This window comes from Tachypleus tridentatus, chromosome 13, assembly GCF_004210375.1.
Source record: "Tachypleus tridentatus isolate NWPU-2018 chromosome 13, ASM421037v1, whole genome shotgun sequence".
Lineage (NCBI taxonomy): Eukaryota > Metazoa > Arthropoda > Merostomata > Xiphosura > Limulidae > Tachypleus > Tachypleus tridentatus.
In genome coordinates this window covers 102,216,574-102,231,882 of record NC_134837.1, presented here as the reverse complement: position 1 = coordinate 102,231,882, position 15,309 = coordinate 102,216,574, and the positions used below count along the sequence as shown (strand labels likewise).

The 15,309-nt window shown below is 29.3% G+C and overlaps 1 protein-coding gene across 9 annotated transcripts in view; it reads left to right on the top strand.

Moving 5' to 3' along the window:
* LOC143237503 (serine/threonine-protein kinase A-Raf-like) overlaps nucleotides 1-15,309 on the top strand; it is a 61,178-nt gene that overhangs the window by 18,542 nt on the left and 27,327 nt on the right. For all 9 annotated transcript variants that reach the window (XM_076476843.1, XM_076476842.1, XM_076476837.1 and 6 more), the window contains 4 exons: nucleotides 5,807-5,908; nucleotides 12,713-12,923; nucleotides 14,558-14,643; nucleotides 15,157-15,260. In XM_076476843.1, coding sequence (XP_076332958.1) covers nucleotides 5,807-5,908; nucleotides 12,713-12,923; nucleotides 14,558-14,643; nucleotides 15,157-15,260 — 503 coding nt within the window. The remainder of the gene's footprint in view (nucleotides 1-5,806; nucleotides 5,909-12,712; nucleotides 12,924-14,557; nucleotides 14,644-15,156; nucleotides 15,261-15,309) is intronic.

The following is a 15,309-nucleotide window of genomic DNA, read 5'->3' as shown; positions in this document are numbered from 1 at the left end:
ATCCATTATTACCCAACATTTCAATGAAGTTAGAACTAAGGAAAGTAGCATATTTAGGTCAACCCAACTTTACGCATGACCTACTTAAGACTTGTATTATATATGTTGATTTGTAACTAATTAACAGTTAGAGCTGTGCAGTTAATTTCAAGTGATATTTTTAGATTATCAAGTTTACTTAGTCTGTTCATTTTATTTAATTATGAAATGTAATTAATTTCAGTTTGATATTTAGTAATTTCATATAAGAATTGTTAAGCTCCTTATATTTGTACATTATTTTTACATAAATTACCTTAGCTTGGTATTTATACATTTCATAATTTTAGGCTTATAAAGTTGTACTGCTCACTTTATTTGTGTGATGAATTATAGTTTCAGCTTGTTGTTAATGAGATGCACAACTTTTTGGTTTATCAGTTGCTTAGCTTTTAATTATAAAATACCAGCTGTGGTACCTATACCCTGGAAGGAAGTTAACCTTTCATTAATCATAAATTTATATATCTCAGGACATGAAAAGTCACTTTCTTTGTATATAAATTTATAAAAACAAACCATCCCTAAAAACAACAAAACACAAAATGTGAAATTGTAAGTTTGCATGTATCTCCTCATGGACCCAACAAACCATCCTGCCAAATTTGGTGAAGATCCATCAACAGGGGTGAAGTAGTGGTAAAAAGAATTCCTGCAAAAACACTCATATCCACACCCTGGAAAGTATTCAGATGGACATACAACAGTGTGCTATTATATTTATACAGATGGCACCAGTGCATTAGATCTGTGTGAGAAATATTCATGATGTCATATCTGCACCCTGAGAATGGAGAAAAATAAAGCTCTCCATGATGGGAAACAGAGGAGAAATGGTAAAATTGACTCCATTGCAAATCTACATGTACACAGGATAAAAAAATTGACAAAGTTAGGAGCTGCATATCACATAATAAAAGAGGTTTTTCCAGTGTCATATAAGCAAGAGTTCCATTATACTATGATGATTTTACCTTAGTAATGATATCCTAAAGTATATATGTATATACATTGCTGCATGAAATGAAGAAAATGGCAATATATGGCTTTTACATGAAATTCAGTGTGTTTAGGAGTAAGAAACTTATATTTTGATTTCAAATATAAATGTAATATGACCTTCATGCTTATTTCTTCTGAGAAACAGAAGGACTTGATGATCATTGTAAATAAGGTTTACCAATCAAATAAGATGCTTTCATTCTTGTGATGACCTTAGACATAATTAAAGACTCAACTTAAAAGCTGCAAAATTTAAAAATAAATGCACGAAACTTATGAGCACTTGTTCATTCACTTTTGTTTTATTTTGTACTCTAAATATTTTTCATTCTTGAAACCTCTAAAAGAGCTTCATGTATAATGTGTTCATAGTGCTGCTGAAATGGTATACCTTTTTGTGCAGTTTTTCTAGCTGCATTTACTTTTGTGAACATGCAGTTCTAGAAATAAGATATTCATATTTGGAATAGTTGAGAATGTTAAAAATTGTTGAACTGAATGACTCAAGTTGCAAATTTTTTCACAGAAATCTTTCAGTATTACCTAATACAAGTACATGCGTACAAAATATTCTAAATGTTAGAAGGTTGTACTTTTCAAATTTATATATGGTGCCAGATTTATTCTAATATTTTAAAGTTATCAGTGTGGATTGTGTACATAAGTATCATGCCAAATTTAGCTTATGAAAGAGAGAAAAGGGTACAGAGTGATGTGTGTTGGAAATGTACTAGATTGTAGTCTGCTAAAGAAAGCTACACCTGAAAATTGACAAAGTACTCATCATAATATAAAATATTTCAGAATTCAAAATGTCTGAATTTAGGTAACTTTAAACATGGTGGTAATAACCTATAATCTCTAGGCTGTGTTAAAGGTGCAAAGTTTGTTTGAAGTTTTTAAATAGACTTTAAAATGTGTAATTACAATGTTTTTGATTGTCTACTAACAAGACAAGTAATTCAGAATACCTATTCACATATACTTGTTCATAGAGTGAGCACAAATTTGGGTCAGACCTCACAAAAGTGAGTTTGCTTGAGTGCTAGGGATGCACATATATTGGGATATTTGCAGAATAGTTACTTCAAAACACAAAATGTTTGCAGTTGTACATGAAAAATAATAAAAATTGTCAAACTACATTTGGCTTCTTTTATTTATTATACTAATTGTTGCTTTTAAATTATCTGCAATATTTTTGGAGAAAAAGGAAGTTTCTCTACCCATTCATATAATATTGTATCCAGTAATTATTTTTGGCTGAAAGAAACTCGTTTGCAAAGTAACAAAAAATATAATAAAAATGCCATTATAACTCTTCAAACATTTAATAAATTTTGTATTTTAACAATATGAAATGCATATTTTATTATTAAAAACATTTTCCAGCATACATTTTCTAAAGTTTATATTTATTTCTTCCAACCAGTTTTATTATTTTCTGTTAGTGTGATGTTTCTTGTTATTTTATGTTTTTATTGCTTCAGTTTAATCAGAAAAAAGATTGATGCTAATAAAGTGACTTGAATGCCATTTAAAAATTCCCATGTTTTTTTAGTGATTTTCTTCTCATATCTGATTTTTTTGTGTGATGCTATATTTACTGAAAAGCTACAGGGATATCATTCTATTACATCATCTACAATGAATATAGCAATTATGTTAGGCAAGGCCTGAGATATTTTGATAATGTTGGGAAAACAAATTAATTACCTTTACAGTTCAGATAATTAAAAAAGAATTATTGTGACATTTTTTTTTGTTTCTTCAAGGCTAATACGTAAAGTAATTTGATATTAGAATATTTGTTAAATTGTAAAGCTTCCTTCGATATTCTGTTTCTCTGGTTGGGCAGTTTTATAACTTAATGAATAGAGAAATAAAATTTAAAATTCAGTTAAATTAAAATGTATTCCTCTAATACTAATTAATTTTCTTACAATAATACTTATTTTTATCTTGTAAATGGTATTAGAGTGAAAAGTTATCTCCAAGATGAGTTATTTGATTGTGTGTATTTTATCAATATTTTTAATTTTATTCATGATGTTAGAAAAATGTTTCATGAACCAAAACACATTTCATTTTCATTTAATGATATAAAATCAAAGTCAAGTGTGTGTTTAAGCATAGTTTCACACAATTATTGTACAAGTAGACAAAATCAATTAAAATTTGTAGGTTCTATAGCACTGTATCTTAAGACTGGCTTCTGGTTCAACGGTTATTTTTAAAAAAATGAGTGAAGTTAATTTGAGTAAAAATAAGTAATAATGGTAAATAATTGGTTTTAAATAAATGTAATTATGATTTTAATTCGTATAGGTAAATAACTCGTATAAAACTAACTTCACCAAGCTAGCCTATATTCGGTTCACAGAGAAAACAGGTTGTTCATGTAATTTAATAATTACAGGTCTCAAACACTGCTTTTTCTGTCATATTTCAGCCAGCATGATGAACCCTAGTATTGACTGAAAAACCTCATCACCACTGAATATTACAGATACAGTGTAGTAAAAATATTTTTAGACATTCTTATTTGCTTTCACTTACTTCTTAGAATTAAAATTTGAGTTGGTTCTGTTTATCAAAAAAAAATCTTGAGCCTAATCTACCAAATTTTATACTTGTATCAGAAATTTGTTGAGTTATTTTGTGTAAAGTAACACACATGAAATGAAATACTTTTTATAAGTGTAATTTGTGCTCTAAATTTATTTTTAAAAAGGTAGAACTGTTTGTAAATATTTATATGGAAATTAATACAATTTTCTAGACTAAGTTTAATTGTTTGATAAAAGTATTCTAAACCATTAAATCAGAAAGAAATATGTTTATGGTTTTCTTAAGGAATCAAAATTTTTAAGGTTACTTTGAAAATCATTTTGATGGCACAATTCAAGGTTATTTTATGAAACTGAAAAGTATGTATTTTTGTGATTATGTAACTCAGAGTGATAAATTTAATTAATGTGTGAAAATTACACACTAATTTTTGCCTCTTTATGGAGTCGAGCACTAATAATTAATTACAAATTCTATCCCTACAATGAGAAATGATATTTAATAAACCAAAATGAATGGCATTTATTACCATAAGATATTTATTGATAAAAGAAATGATCCACCAGTTTCACCAACAACTGTTGTAATCACAAAAACTTATGACATTGAAAGGAAAGTTCAGCATTTTTATATGCTGAGAGAAGAAAAGTGCAAGTTAAGAGAGTTGGGAAGTGCTTGTTTTCAGAATGTGACATTCCTTGGGCCATTATTGCTGTTCATACAATGTTTAATTTACATAATGAAAACTTTTAAATTCCTCTGAAGTTTAGCATTTTTTTTAACGTGTTTTATAATCTTAACATTGTTCCAGTCGTACATCCCATTAAAATTCCAAAAATGTTTAGGTGAAGTTTCATATCATTTTGGTCTTCTTTTAATTTTATTTTCAAATAATAACCATTTTCTATCATATGTTTTCAGGTCTTATATTGGTCTTAAATAACTTCCAGTTTTATTCTGTGAAATGTTACATTATACCTATATAACAAGTTTTAAAAACTGTTTTGCTAGTTCTACAGAAATATTTGGAAAGTGAGGTATACTAGTAAAATGTTTTTAGAAGATTTTTGGAGGTTAATTCTGAATACTTTGTTTCTAATGTTTTTGGGTTTTTTTTCAAGTTATTAACATAATGTATCCTTTTTAGATGCTTTGGTTGAATATAAGGAGAATCATTTAGTGTTGTGTACATCAGAAACTGTGTTATAAAATTTCATGTGTTCTGAAACAGTATTATTTTAATTCTTGTTCTGTTTTTAAGACATGAAATTATATTTAAAGTACTTGCAATTACTTGCTTGAGAAATAATGTTTTTACTGCAAGAACTGAAAATAAAATAAATTTTCTTATTATTTTGCAGATTGGCTATGTGTAGCACCTTTGGTGATTTTAAGTCACAAAATTATATTTTTTAAGACATTTTTATTAAGTAACCATGAATCAGATAATAAAATTTTGAAATTTAGTATTGTGTGTGATAAGGTTTTAATCTTATCACTGGTATATTAATAACTCAATATTTGTCTAGATAATGAGTGTAATTGTTGTCTTGAGAGTTTTCAGAAAGAACTAGACAGTTTTGTCTACTTTTTATTTTTTTAGATACAAAAAACATTTAATGCAGGTTGAAAATTTAAGTCTCAAAAATACCATAGAATTATGTACACATTAATGTTTTTGTATTGTAGATTTGTATCTAAAACCTTTTTAATGAGTTTGAAAATAACTACTGTCTGGAAAGTAAGTAAAAAAAACATTGTTTCTGATAAGCTGCACATGAAATTGTAATACAGAAAAATTTCATGGAAATTTTGCTGCACAGTTTGATTTTTCCATGTTTACAAGCTTTTACTGCTTAATTGTTTTTTATCTTTGTGATGAGTTATATATTTACTGAAGCAAATGATACTTAGAACCTACAAAATATTGTTATTGACGTGCAAAGTACATTTTACTGTGTTAATTGTTGTCAGATTATATGTTTAATTATTTATTCATGGTGTGAAAATAATAAAATGTGTTCTATTTTTGTTTGTTTTTCTGCAACATTGATTCTTAACCACTTAACCGACCATAAACATTGTTGCCATTATAAGACCAGATTTTTGTATTGTAGTTAATATACAACTCAAAAGTTTGAATTAAATTAATCATAATATTTATTGAAACTACTAATGTTTTCTTATTTTCCAGCTAAAGAACATTCGAAGTATGATCAAATTGACACGGAGAAATCTTGAAGCTTTAAATGCCAAGTTTGCTCAATATCAGCACCCACCTTCAATGTACATAACTGTAAGTATTTTTAGTTTCCAAAACATTTTGCTTTTACTGCTTGATTGTGTTTCATCAGAGGACTTTATTATAATGTATTAGCTTTCATAAGGTCAGTTTGTATGTGTGCATGTAATATCCATCTTCTGTGGTTGAGAGTTTTTACATCTCTAATAAATTAAACTGCAAAGTTTGAAGTACCTGATTAGTGTTTGTTTACTTGCCTGTTTTTCATATGAGATGCCAGTAGACATTGAGTCTTTTCTCCCTTGCTTTTCTGCATTTTCACTTGATACTGCTTTCAGTCTTGTTTCATTGTTAACAAAACAAGCTTGTTTTAGGAATATTCTAATGATGTAACTATCAGCATTGAATTCAAACATTAGTTTTCATGAGTCTGACATCTGTACCAAGTTGCAAGGTCACCAAAATCCTCATAGCTCAGACTTAACCTTTCTGACTTGTTACCAGAGATGTGAGATGTAAATCATTTTTCAAATTAAATAATACAAGCTTTAACTTAACTCAGGATTTGAAGATTGGTACAATACAATCCATACACATGCACTAATAATTAAATAGAACTACTTTTATATAGATTTGGGATTAATGTATAAGATGCAAGCGATGGAACTGTGTAAGTCAGGACGTTAGTGTTTAAAATAGTATCTCTGATGGAGAGCAATAATAGTTCCAACAGAGATGTTGTTCTTTTGATAAAATTGTTTGTAATTATATTAGTCATTTAGCTTTTTAAACCTTTAAAATGTATATTTCATCAAATCTTTGTTTCATAAATATAGAAAATATAGCAAGATAAAACTTGAGAAACATTTCTTTATTCAAGAAATAATTGTGCATTAACAGTAAAGACTTATGTAAATTTAAAATAATAATCTTAACTTCCAATAGGTAACTTTTTTGATATATATTGTCATTTATCAGAAGCCAGAATGATTATTTTTCCTTGTAAAAATGTTTTTTCTACTGGCCAAATTATTCTGTATTATGCATGTTTTTTGTTTTTTTTTGTATTTGCACTCTTTGTTTTATCTCTAAGTACATTTTAACAACAAGGATTAGCTCTTTATTTATCATAACTACTTTTTACACTCAACTGTTATTGCATGTTAATTAGTAGTGACCACCTACCCAGTTTTATTGTTAGTAACCTTCATGCGAAGACTACATTCTGTTAAAATATTTTCTTGCAAAACTGAAACAGTTAATTTGAAGATTAACTGAAACTAAACTCTTACTACTTGTAATAATGCTGGTGCATATATCCTTGTCAATGAGTTATTCTCTGTCAACAAAAGAATGAATTATTCAGGTTGTCTGTTATTCTTACAAATTATTTTATCAGTAGAGTACTTCATAATCATTTGGCTGGCAATTTAAGCACAGACACACATTATAATATTTATGAAGCTGATTTCAGTTCTTGAAAAACAGTCCTTTTGCACAAGAATAACTGCAAAATGTTTGCTTTCACATGTTAAAAATGTGTACATTTTAAATATCATAGCTATAAAAATATAAAAACAGCTACACTGAGCACACAGATATTTTGAAAGAAATTGATCATTACTTTCAACTTAGAAACACACACACAATGTACAAGCTATTCTTAAAACAGTGACCATAATTTATAAACATTTAAAAAGCTTCAACAGAATTATGAAATGCTAAAATAGACACTGCTGAGCGAATTTATTTACCAAAACTCACTCTAGAAAAATCTTTTCATGAAAAACAAAGGATAACATCATTAACATTCACATGTAAAGGTTTTAATAAAATGGACACTTTCAACCCTGAATATATAAACATTCTATTTCTAAGTAAGTTACGTCAAAGTATTTACTGTTCACGTCTTATTAAATGCAAGACTTTGTGGATAGTTTTTTTTAGCACTATTCTTTCAGTTCTGTTGGAAACTCAACAATATTCTAGATACTACGTATGGGCTCAAAGGTTTTACAGAGTATCACAATCTTTTAAAAAGTATGTTTATACTGTCAATCCTTTGGATATTGTTGAAGGTAATAGAAAAGTGCTGATTGACTAGCCTTTCTTTTAACCCACATTAATTTAACTGCCTATGTCTTGTTACTTCTAGCTCTATAATTGTTCCATATACAGTATGGCATTGTCTCTAGTTAAGTTGCATTAGTTTTCAGTAATTATTTTCTTCTGTATTAATGGCTGTTGCAACTTTCTTTTCTGTCTCATTATTGAATTTTCTAGAAGTTTATCATGTTTAGTTTTTGTGTTTACAGAAGGTTTGACAATTATAATTACCTGTAGCCAACTCGGTGTTTAAGTGTTAGAGGGTTGTTGAAGTGAGGGTGGTAGTGTTAAACACATCTCAGTGTGTTTGGCATGTTTTTTGTATTATGTTTACCATTGTAAAATTTTCAAGAATGAATAAAATATTCTTTTAATTTCTTACTGTTTGGTTTCATCATAAGCATTAGTTTTTGATTGCACTGTAGGCAAATTACAACTACGAACAATAACAAGTTGTCAGTTTGTCACACTTGTACATGCCATTTTTCTATAATATTGTTCTGTAGTGACTCAGTGGGTTTTTATTGGTCAAAAAACTTGTTAGGGAAAATTATTCACATTGTACTGATATTACATATTTCAAGAAAATCAATTCTACAGCAGTAGCTCAATCCAATGGTTAGTGTTGCAGTTTTTCCTATATAAGGTACAGTATATTTCATTGTTAGTTTTATTAAAGGTATTGGTTATAATCTTTAATACATCAAATGTTACGACAGTTTTTTTTTTTTATTATAGATTGTTTTGCAATGTTAACGTAATATATTTGCTTATGACTATACTAAATCTCTTTAGCCAGTCAAACTGATGAAACAATGCATTTCACTTTTTTAAAGTAAGAATGTAAGTTTATTCAGTTAGCTACACTGATTGCCAAGTGATATTTAAGTTAAAATTAAGTACATAGTTTGCTCTGATCAGCACAGTTAATTATCAGGCAACACTAGCCACAAGCTTAGAAAATTTGGAAAAAATAGTTATTAGAAACAGCTACTTATTTCTGTGATTTTAATCATTAAAAAGGTTGCAAAAACACTCTTGGTGTTTGGTTTACTTTGAATAAAACAATTATGATTTTTCTATGTGAATCTCATTGGTCATGTGATCAGCCATCTTGTGACGTTTTGAATGGTGCAGAGGTTTGTGGATGTGTTCTTCTAGTTAAGCAGTAGCTTCCTTAATGTAAATCTCATGATAATCCAAACAATTCACAAAACATACACAATGGTTATCAACTTTCCTTTGATGTGTTTTAGAAACTAGTGAACCTAAATTAGTATGGTTTTTTGTTTGTTTTTCACTTTTGACCCAACCACTTTGTATTGCTTTTATCAGTTAGGAACATAGAGTAAACAATAAATAGTAAAGTTACTGCATGTATCATTTATATTAGGGTTAAATTTGTCAGAAAACAAATGCCCTTAAAAACTGAATCTATATTATAGTTGGGATAATCATAAACTTGAATAAAGCAGTTTCGTAGCAAATTATGTTCATCTGCAATGTGTACATTGCGTAAATGTGTCAAGTTTCCAAAATTCTTATTTTTCTTGACTGTGAGGATCCCCAGGAGAAAAGTGGCTAGTGTGAAAACATTTTTATAAATCTCGCAAACAAATGAAATAAAATAGTATTTTGGTGATTACTGTTTTAGTCATAAAGGTACACGAGGATGAATCTTAATAGATTCAAAATAAGTTTTAACTAGTAAAATTTAAAATACCAACAAAACTTAAGTCAGAATTGATTTTCTGCTAATACTAAATATATCTACTTTGAACTTAAACTATATTAAAATATATAATCCAGTTTGGTGGAAAAGTGTTTGTACAATAAAGTCCTAAACAATGAGTATGAGTGATAGCTGGACTAATATAAATACATTTACATGATTCTTGAGCTGCAAAAATGATGGATATTGGCTAGATACTGACGTGTGCAATTTAATAATAGTAATGAAAATGGTTCAAGGCTGTCCAACAGGTGGATAATAAAAACAACCCAAGTTTTTGTGTGTGAGAGGTTTAATAAAAGTGCTGTTTGGTGCTCCAGTTAATCAGCAGAAGATGGTTGTGATTTCACAACAAACATGCATGTTTTTCTATCTCGTGTAATGATAGTTTGAACTGATTGACACTGATAACTGGGACCAGATTCTCCTGATCATCTATAATCATTGGACTTGGCATAAAAACCCTGCAGTAAAATAACAATGAAATGCTTAGCAGCCAAACAGAAAAGATAATATAAAGAAAATATTTGGATCACTGAGAGGAAAAAATATTCTGGGATTGGAGCTTAAGAACTCCTGGAAGCTCCATTTCATCATACTGCTGGAGGAAACTCTAACTTTAGAAGATCCTTTGAAATTAAACCAGATGTTTTGTTAGTAACCTGATAATAAATTGGCTTTCATATACAACGCAATTTTCTGCCCTAAAGCTACTGCTTACACTCAAAGCTTTGAGACATTTGCGTTGATAAATTAACTCATGAAAAATGTTTTCTCTGTACCAAATATTTTATTGTTAAACAATTAATTTGTATCATACAAAGTCAGTTGAACCGTAGCGTGTTTTCTCAGTAAATGAGAGACATGAACGATATTAATAAAACTTAAGTTTTACTTATTATAATACACTTTTCAAGAGAAGCAACCGATAGATCTTTAAATAAACCTGAGAATATGTTGTGAACGGTCGGGGATTTTAGTGCATAAAAGATTCATAAAACTTTGAATCGTAAAAATAGAAAAATATGATGTTTAACGATTTTTTTAGTCGAGACATGAAAATTTTTCATTGCTATTGTAATTGTTTTATTTTAGTTCATAGAGGAAACCGGCGACATACGTATATGTGGAAAGGGTGATTGTTACTGCAGCTCACCTACGTGCCAGCTGTTTGTTGTAAAGTTGTGCGTGGTACATCTGTTTTGATTAATATTATTTATTGCAAGCGGTGCGTTTGCTTAAAGAAGTCACGGAGGTCACATAAAAATCTTTGAGTTTCAAGGACAAATCGTATCACCAGCTGTTAGACGGCCGCTGCCTGCCCTTTGTTTGGCTGTTGAAGAACGACATACCACGTTAAAGGATCTGCACGCGGGGCTCTCGTGCGTTTAAATGACGTTGTTTTCAGGTAGCGGCATTTGAAGCAGGTGATTTGACTGGGTTCAGTGTTCATTCTTTGTTAACAATTTCAGAAGAAACCTAGTTTTTGCTCCGTTTGTTCTGTGAGAGAGAGATAGTGGCTGTTAATAGAGTTTCGTTTTATGAATTTTGTCGTAAGTAGCTATTGGCGGTGAATAATAATGAACCCTGGTCAAAAATAGCCTGTTGTGGCTGAAGATAAGACTGCCAATTTCGACTGCTACAACACGACAGCTGCTAGACATTTATTATCTTCTTAGTTACATACCTTGAACAGTTAGAGAAGCCAGTACACGACAGCAATATAGGTAGGAGAAACAGAAAGTTGCTTATACGACTGCACCGATTATCATAACTGATATTATTAAGTTGCCCCTTCAGTTAGGACTAAAAATATATTGTAGGTATATCAAGGATTGCAGGACTTTTTACACTGTTGAAGTATAAAAAAATGGATTTCCTGCTGTAGTGCAGCGACTCACATTTTGCATTACAAAGGAAAAAAAATTAAACGATGAATGAATAACACAAAAATAAATATTAAGAAAGGCATTGTAATAATAATAAAGTATAATTAACCTATTTCCTCTTTCAAGTTTTTTTTACCTTTTTTTCATTGAAGAAGTTATACATTCTTGTCAACCAACTGTATTGTAAAACAAAAACTCCAATTTAGCAACTGTTCAGTGTTCCTTTAGAGGTCTGCTAGCAATACACAACTGTTGAATGGAGAAAAAAATGCAGTTCCATGATCTTCACAAAAAAATTCGATTCATACATGCACGGATCTTACCCATGGTGTTCTGTCATTGTTATTGTTTTATATTTCTTCACTAAAGTAAATTCAAGAAAGTTTTAAATTTTGTAAAGTTTAATGTTTTGCTACAGTGCAGTCTGTTACACTTTTATATACAAATATATGCACATGTTCAGTGCCATTTTACAGGGTAATTTTACGTTATTTTGTAAAGAGTCATGAAAAGTTAAATGTAATACAAAGTATTTCTACTAAATGTACATTGAATAATATTATGGAAATAAAAGTAGTACAAGTTCAAAATTTAATTATCTGGAATAGTTTTAATTTGAGTCATTCAAGATGACAAATTGATTTTTTGCTATAATGGATTAAAACAGGACTTTCAGTTTTACCTAGGTAATATAACGTCTGCAACATTTGGTGTTTTATTAAAGTATATTTATGTTTCACCATAAGTTTGTAAGAAATTACAGTATTTAAAGACATGCTAATTGTGGTGTAATTTCCAATAGTATAATAAGGTGTATTTGTGTCTATTTCATTCATTTTGTATTCCAATGTTTATAACACATTCTTTTGAGTAGAATACCTATTTTTGTCAGTTTCTTTAGTAAAATTTTGTACATATTTACTCAATGTGTTTGAGTATAATATCACTTCTTTTACTTGTTTATTTTAAGTAAAATATTGTGAGCTTTTTTACTCCATCTTTTGCAGTACATTATTGTACATTTGTCCTCATTGTTTAGGGAAGAATGTTTTTATACACTGCACCTTATCCTTTTGACTATGATTACATATTTATCATTTCATTTTTAAAATAATCTTTTTATTGTTTCAGGAGTTTGAAGATCTAAATTCCAAACTGAACGAGTTTCAGCTTCAAGAACAAAGATTAGTAGATCAACTTAGCAATGGAAGTAATGGAAGAGACTCTCCTGAACACTTAGATCTTGACTATGATGATAGCCGAATTTATTCTGAGGTTGTTACTTCACGGACAGCTCTAACTCCAAACAATAGTCAAGGAAGTTTGTCGAGTGGTTATGCAGGTCAGATTAAACCTAATTTAGCATTCATTTAGTATTAGGGTGTGTTATATTAAAAAGTCTTAAATTCCTTTGTGTATTTTAAGTTTTATTAGATATTGAAATACATAATTAATGGTGCACATCAAAACATAGTAATCAATGCAATATGTATTTAGATACAAAAGTTTCACAAATGGTTTGTTATAAAATTTGATAGTCTTGTCTGTAATTTATTATATATGTTATGTATTATAATTTATATCAGAAGTCTGATTTATTATATTACATATGTTACTTACTACTATTTCAAATAACTGGAAATTTGAATTTAGAAGTTAATTAAATGTTAATATGTATCAGATTTATGATATTTGTTAACAAGATTGATACATAGTTTTCTTCTTGGACACATGTTTTAATAATTTCCTCATAGAAATTCTAATGTATGAAATAATTCACTGAAGCTGAACAGTTTTTAATGTTCAAAATCTATAAATTTTCCTGGTCAAATTCTATAGTTTTCCAGTTAATAGACATTAATCACAATTATAGCTTTCTAGGCCTGTAGCGTAATATCTGTAGCTGTCCAATAACAATACTCTTTGTTTCTCAGTGTGTCAATTTTTATATAAGAATCACTCAAGTTTTTCAGTGTTTCAACAATATTCTAGAGCATTTTTTGTAAAATAAATGTTGTTGATTCTCACTTTCAAAAATCTTCTACAAATTCCAAAAACAGGTGAGACTTGCTCAGTACACAGTCAAGAATATACACCACATGCAAAAAAGAAAAACTACAGAAGCAAGTTTAGGCACTAAAATATGTGTACAGCAGCAGATCTGTTACAATTACCAACACTGTCGTATTTAAGTACTTGACACTTTACAATACTTTTTTCAAATTCTCAGGTTGATCAGCTAAGTGGCAGTTTGCAAGAGAAGTAAAATACAAAAATTTATATCTCTATCTATTTTGTTATTGTTAATTTGTTATGTTACTTTCCATGTGATATTTTTGACAAAAAAAAAATGAAGACAACATGTAGTACACAAGGCTTATGTTTCTTTATTAGGAATTCTGACTTCTGTACAAAACACCTATTATGTTTACTGAAAGCTTACTAAATTTTGTGAAGATACATAAGTCGTATTGATGACATATCAACACAGTCATATCTCAGTTTCACAATATGTATCACTGCATCACGACACCTTTAATTTTTAGTTAACTGTTTGTTTTCCTTTGTGCAATACTTGTGAACTGTTCAAACATAATTTTTTAAAGAAGGCCATATGAAGTGACATAACTTAAGATTAGGAAATCACCATTAAACATTGAAATTCTCTGGAATTAAATGGACACCAGTAGTGTATTTTGATTGAAAACATTACCAATATCATCATTATGAGGGTGTTTTAGACTTGTTTATAAGTTGTATTAGTTGTAGTGCAGTGTTAGAGTATAGCTTTTGTAGTCAGTGTTTTAATTGGCTGTAAGATAAGGTTGGATGTGTGTTTCTGTGTAACTAGTACTCAAATGTGTATGTCAAGAGTTATAAAATTTATAGTATTTTATTGAAAAGTATATGCATTATAAACTTGTTTAAGAAGTTTATAAGTAGCTAATATTTAGTCAGTATGCATAATTTTTTTAGGTACTATGTCCGACGGAGGCAGATTAACACCAAAATCTCCATTAAAAGTTGTCAGAGCCTTCCTTCCTAATCAACAAAGATCAACAGTGAGTCAGATATGTTATTTTTATAAACCAACTTAAGACCTCTTACAAAAATCAAAACTGATACATTGGTATGAATTATAAAGGTTGTCCAGCATGGCTAGGTGGTTAAGGCACTCGACTTGTAATCCGGGGGTCATGGGTTCGAATCCCCATCACACCAAACATGTTTGCCTTTTCAGCCATGGGGGCATTATAATTTGATGGTCAATCCCACTATTTGTTGGTAAAAAAGTAGCTTAAGAGTTGGTGGTGGGTGATGAGGACTAACTGCCTTCCTTGTAGTCTTACACTGCTAAATTAGGAATGGCGAGTGCAAATAGCCCTTATGTAGCTTTGCACAAAATTCAAGCCAAAATTATAAAGCTAGTTGACTACTTTTTATTGACAAAGCTTTGAGAGAAAATCAGTGTATAAGTGAATATAAACTTGTAGTTTTATAACTACAATTGTTTCTATTCTGTTTGAAATCATTTCTAATGGTTACTGCCAAGTTATTAATTTGTGATTTTTCAGGTTCAAGTTCGACCAGGCCAGACAGTTCAGGAAGCTTTGTCTAAAGCTATGAAAAGAAGGCATTTGACACCCCATATGTGTGTAGTATACAAATGTAATCCAAGGTGAGGTTCATGAGATTTAGGTAATAGTTATTAAAGTAAATATTTTAAA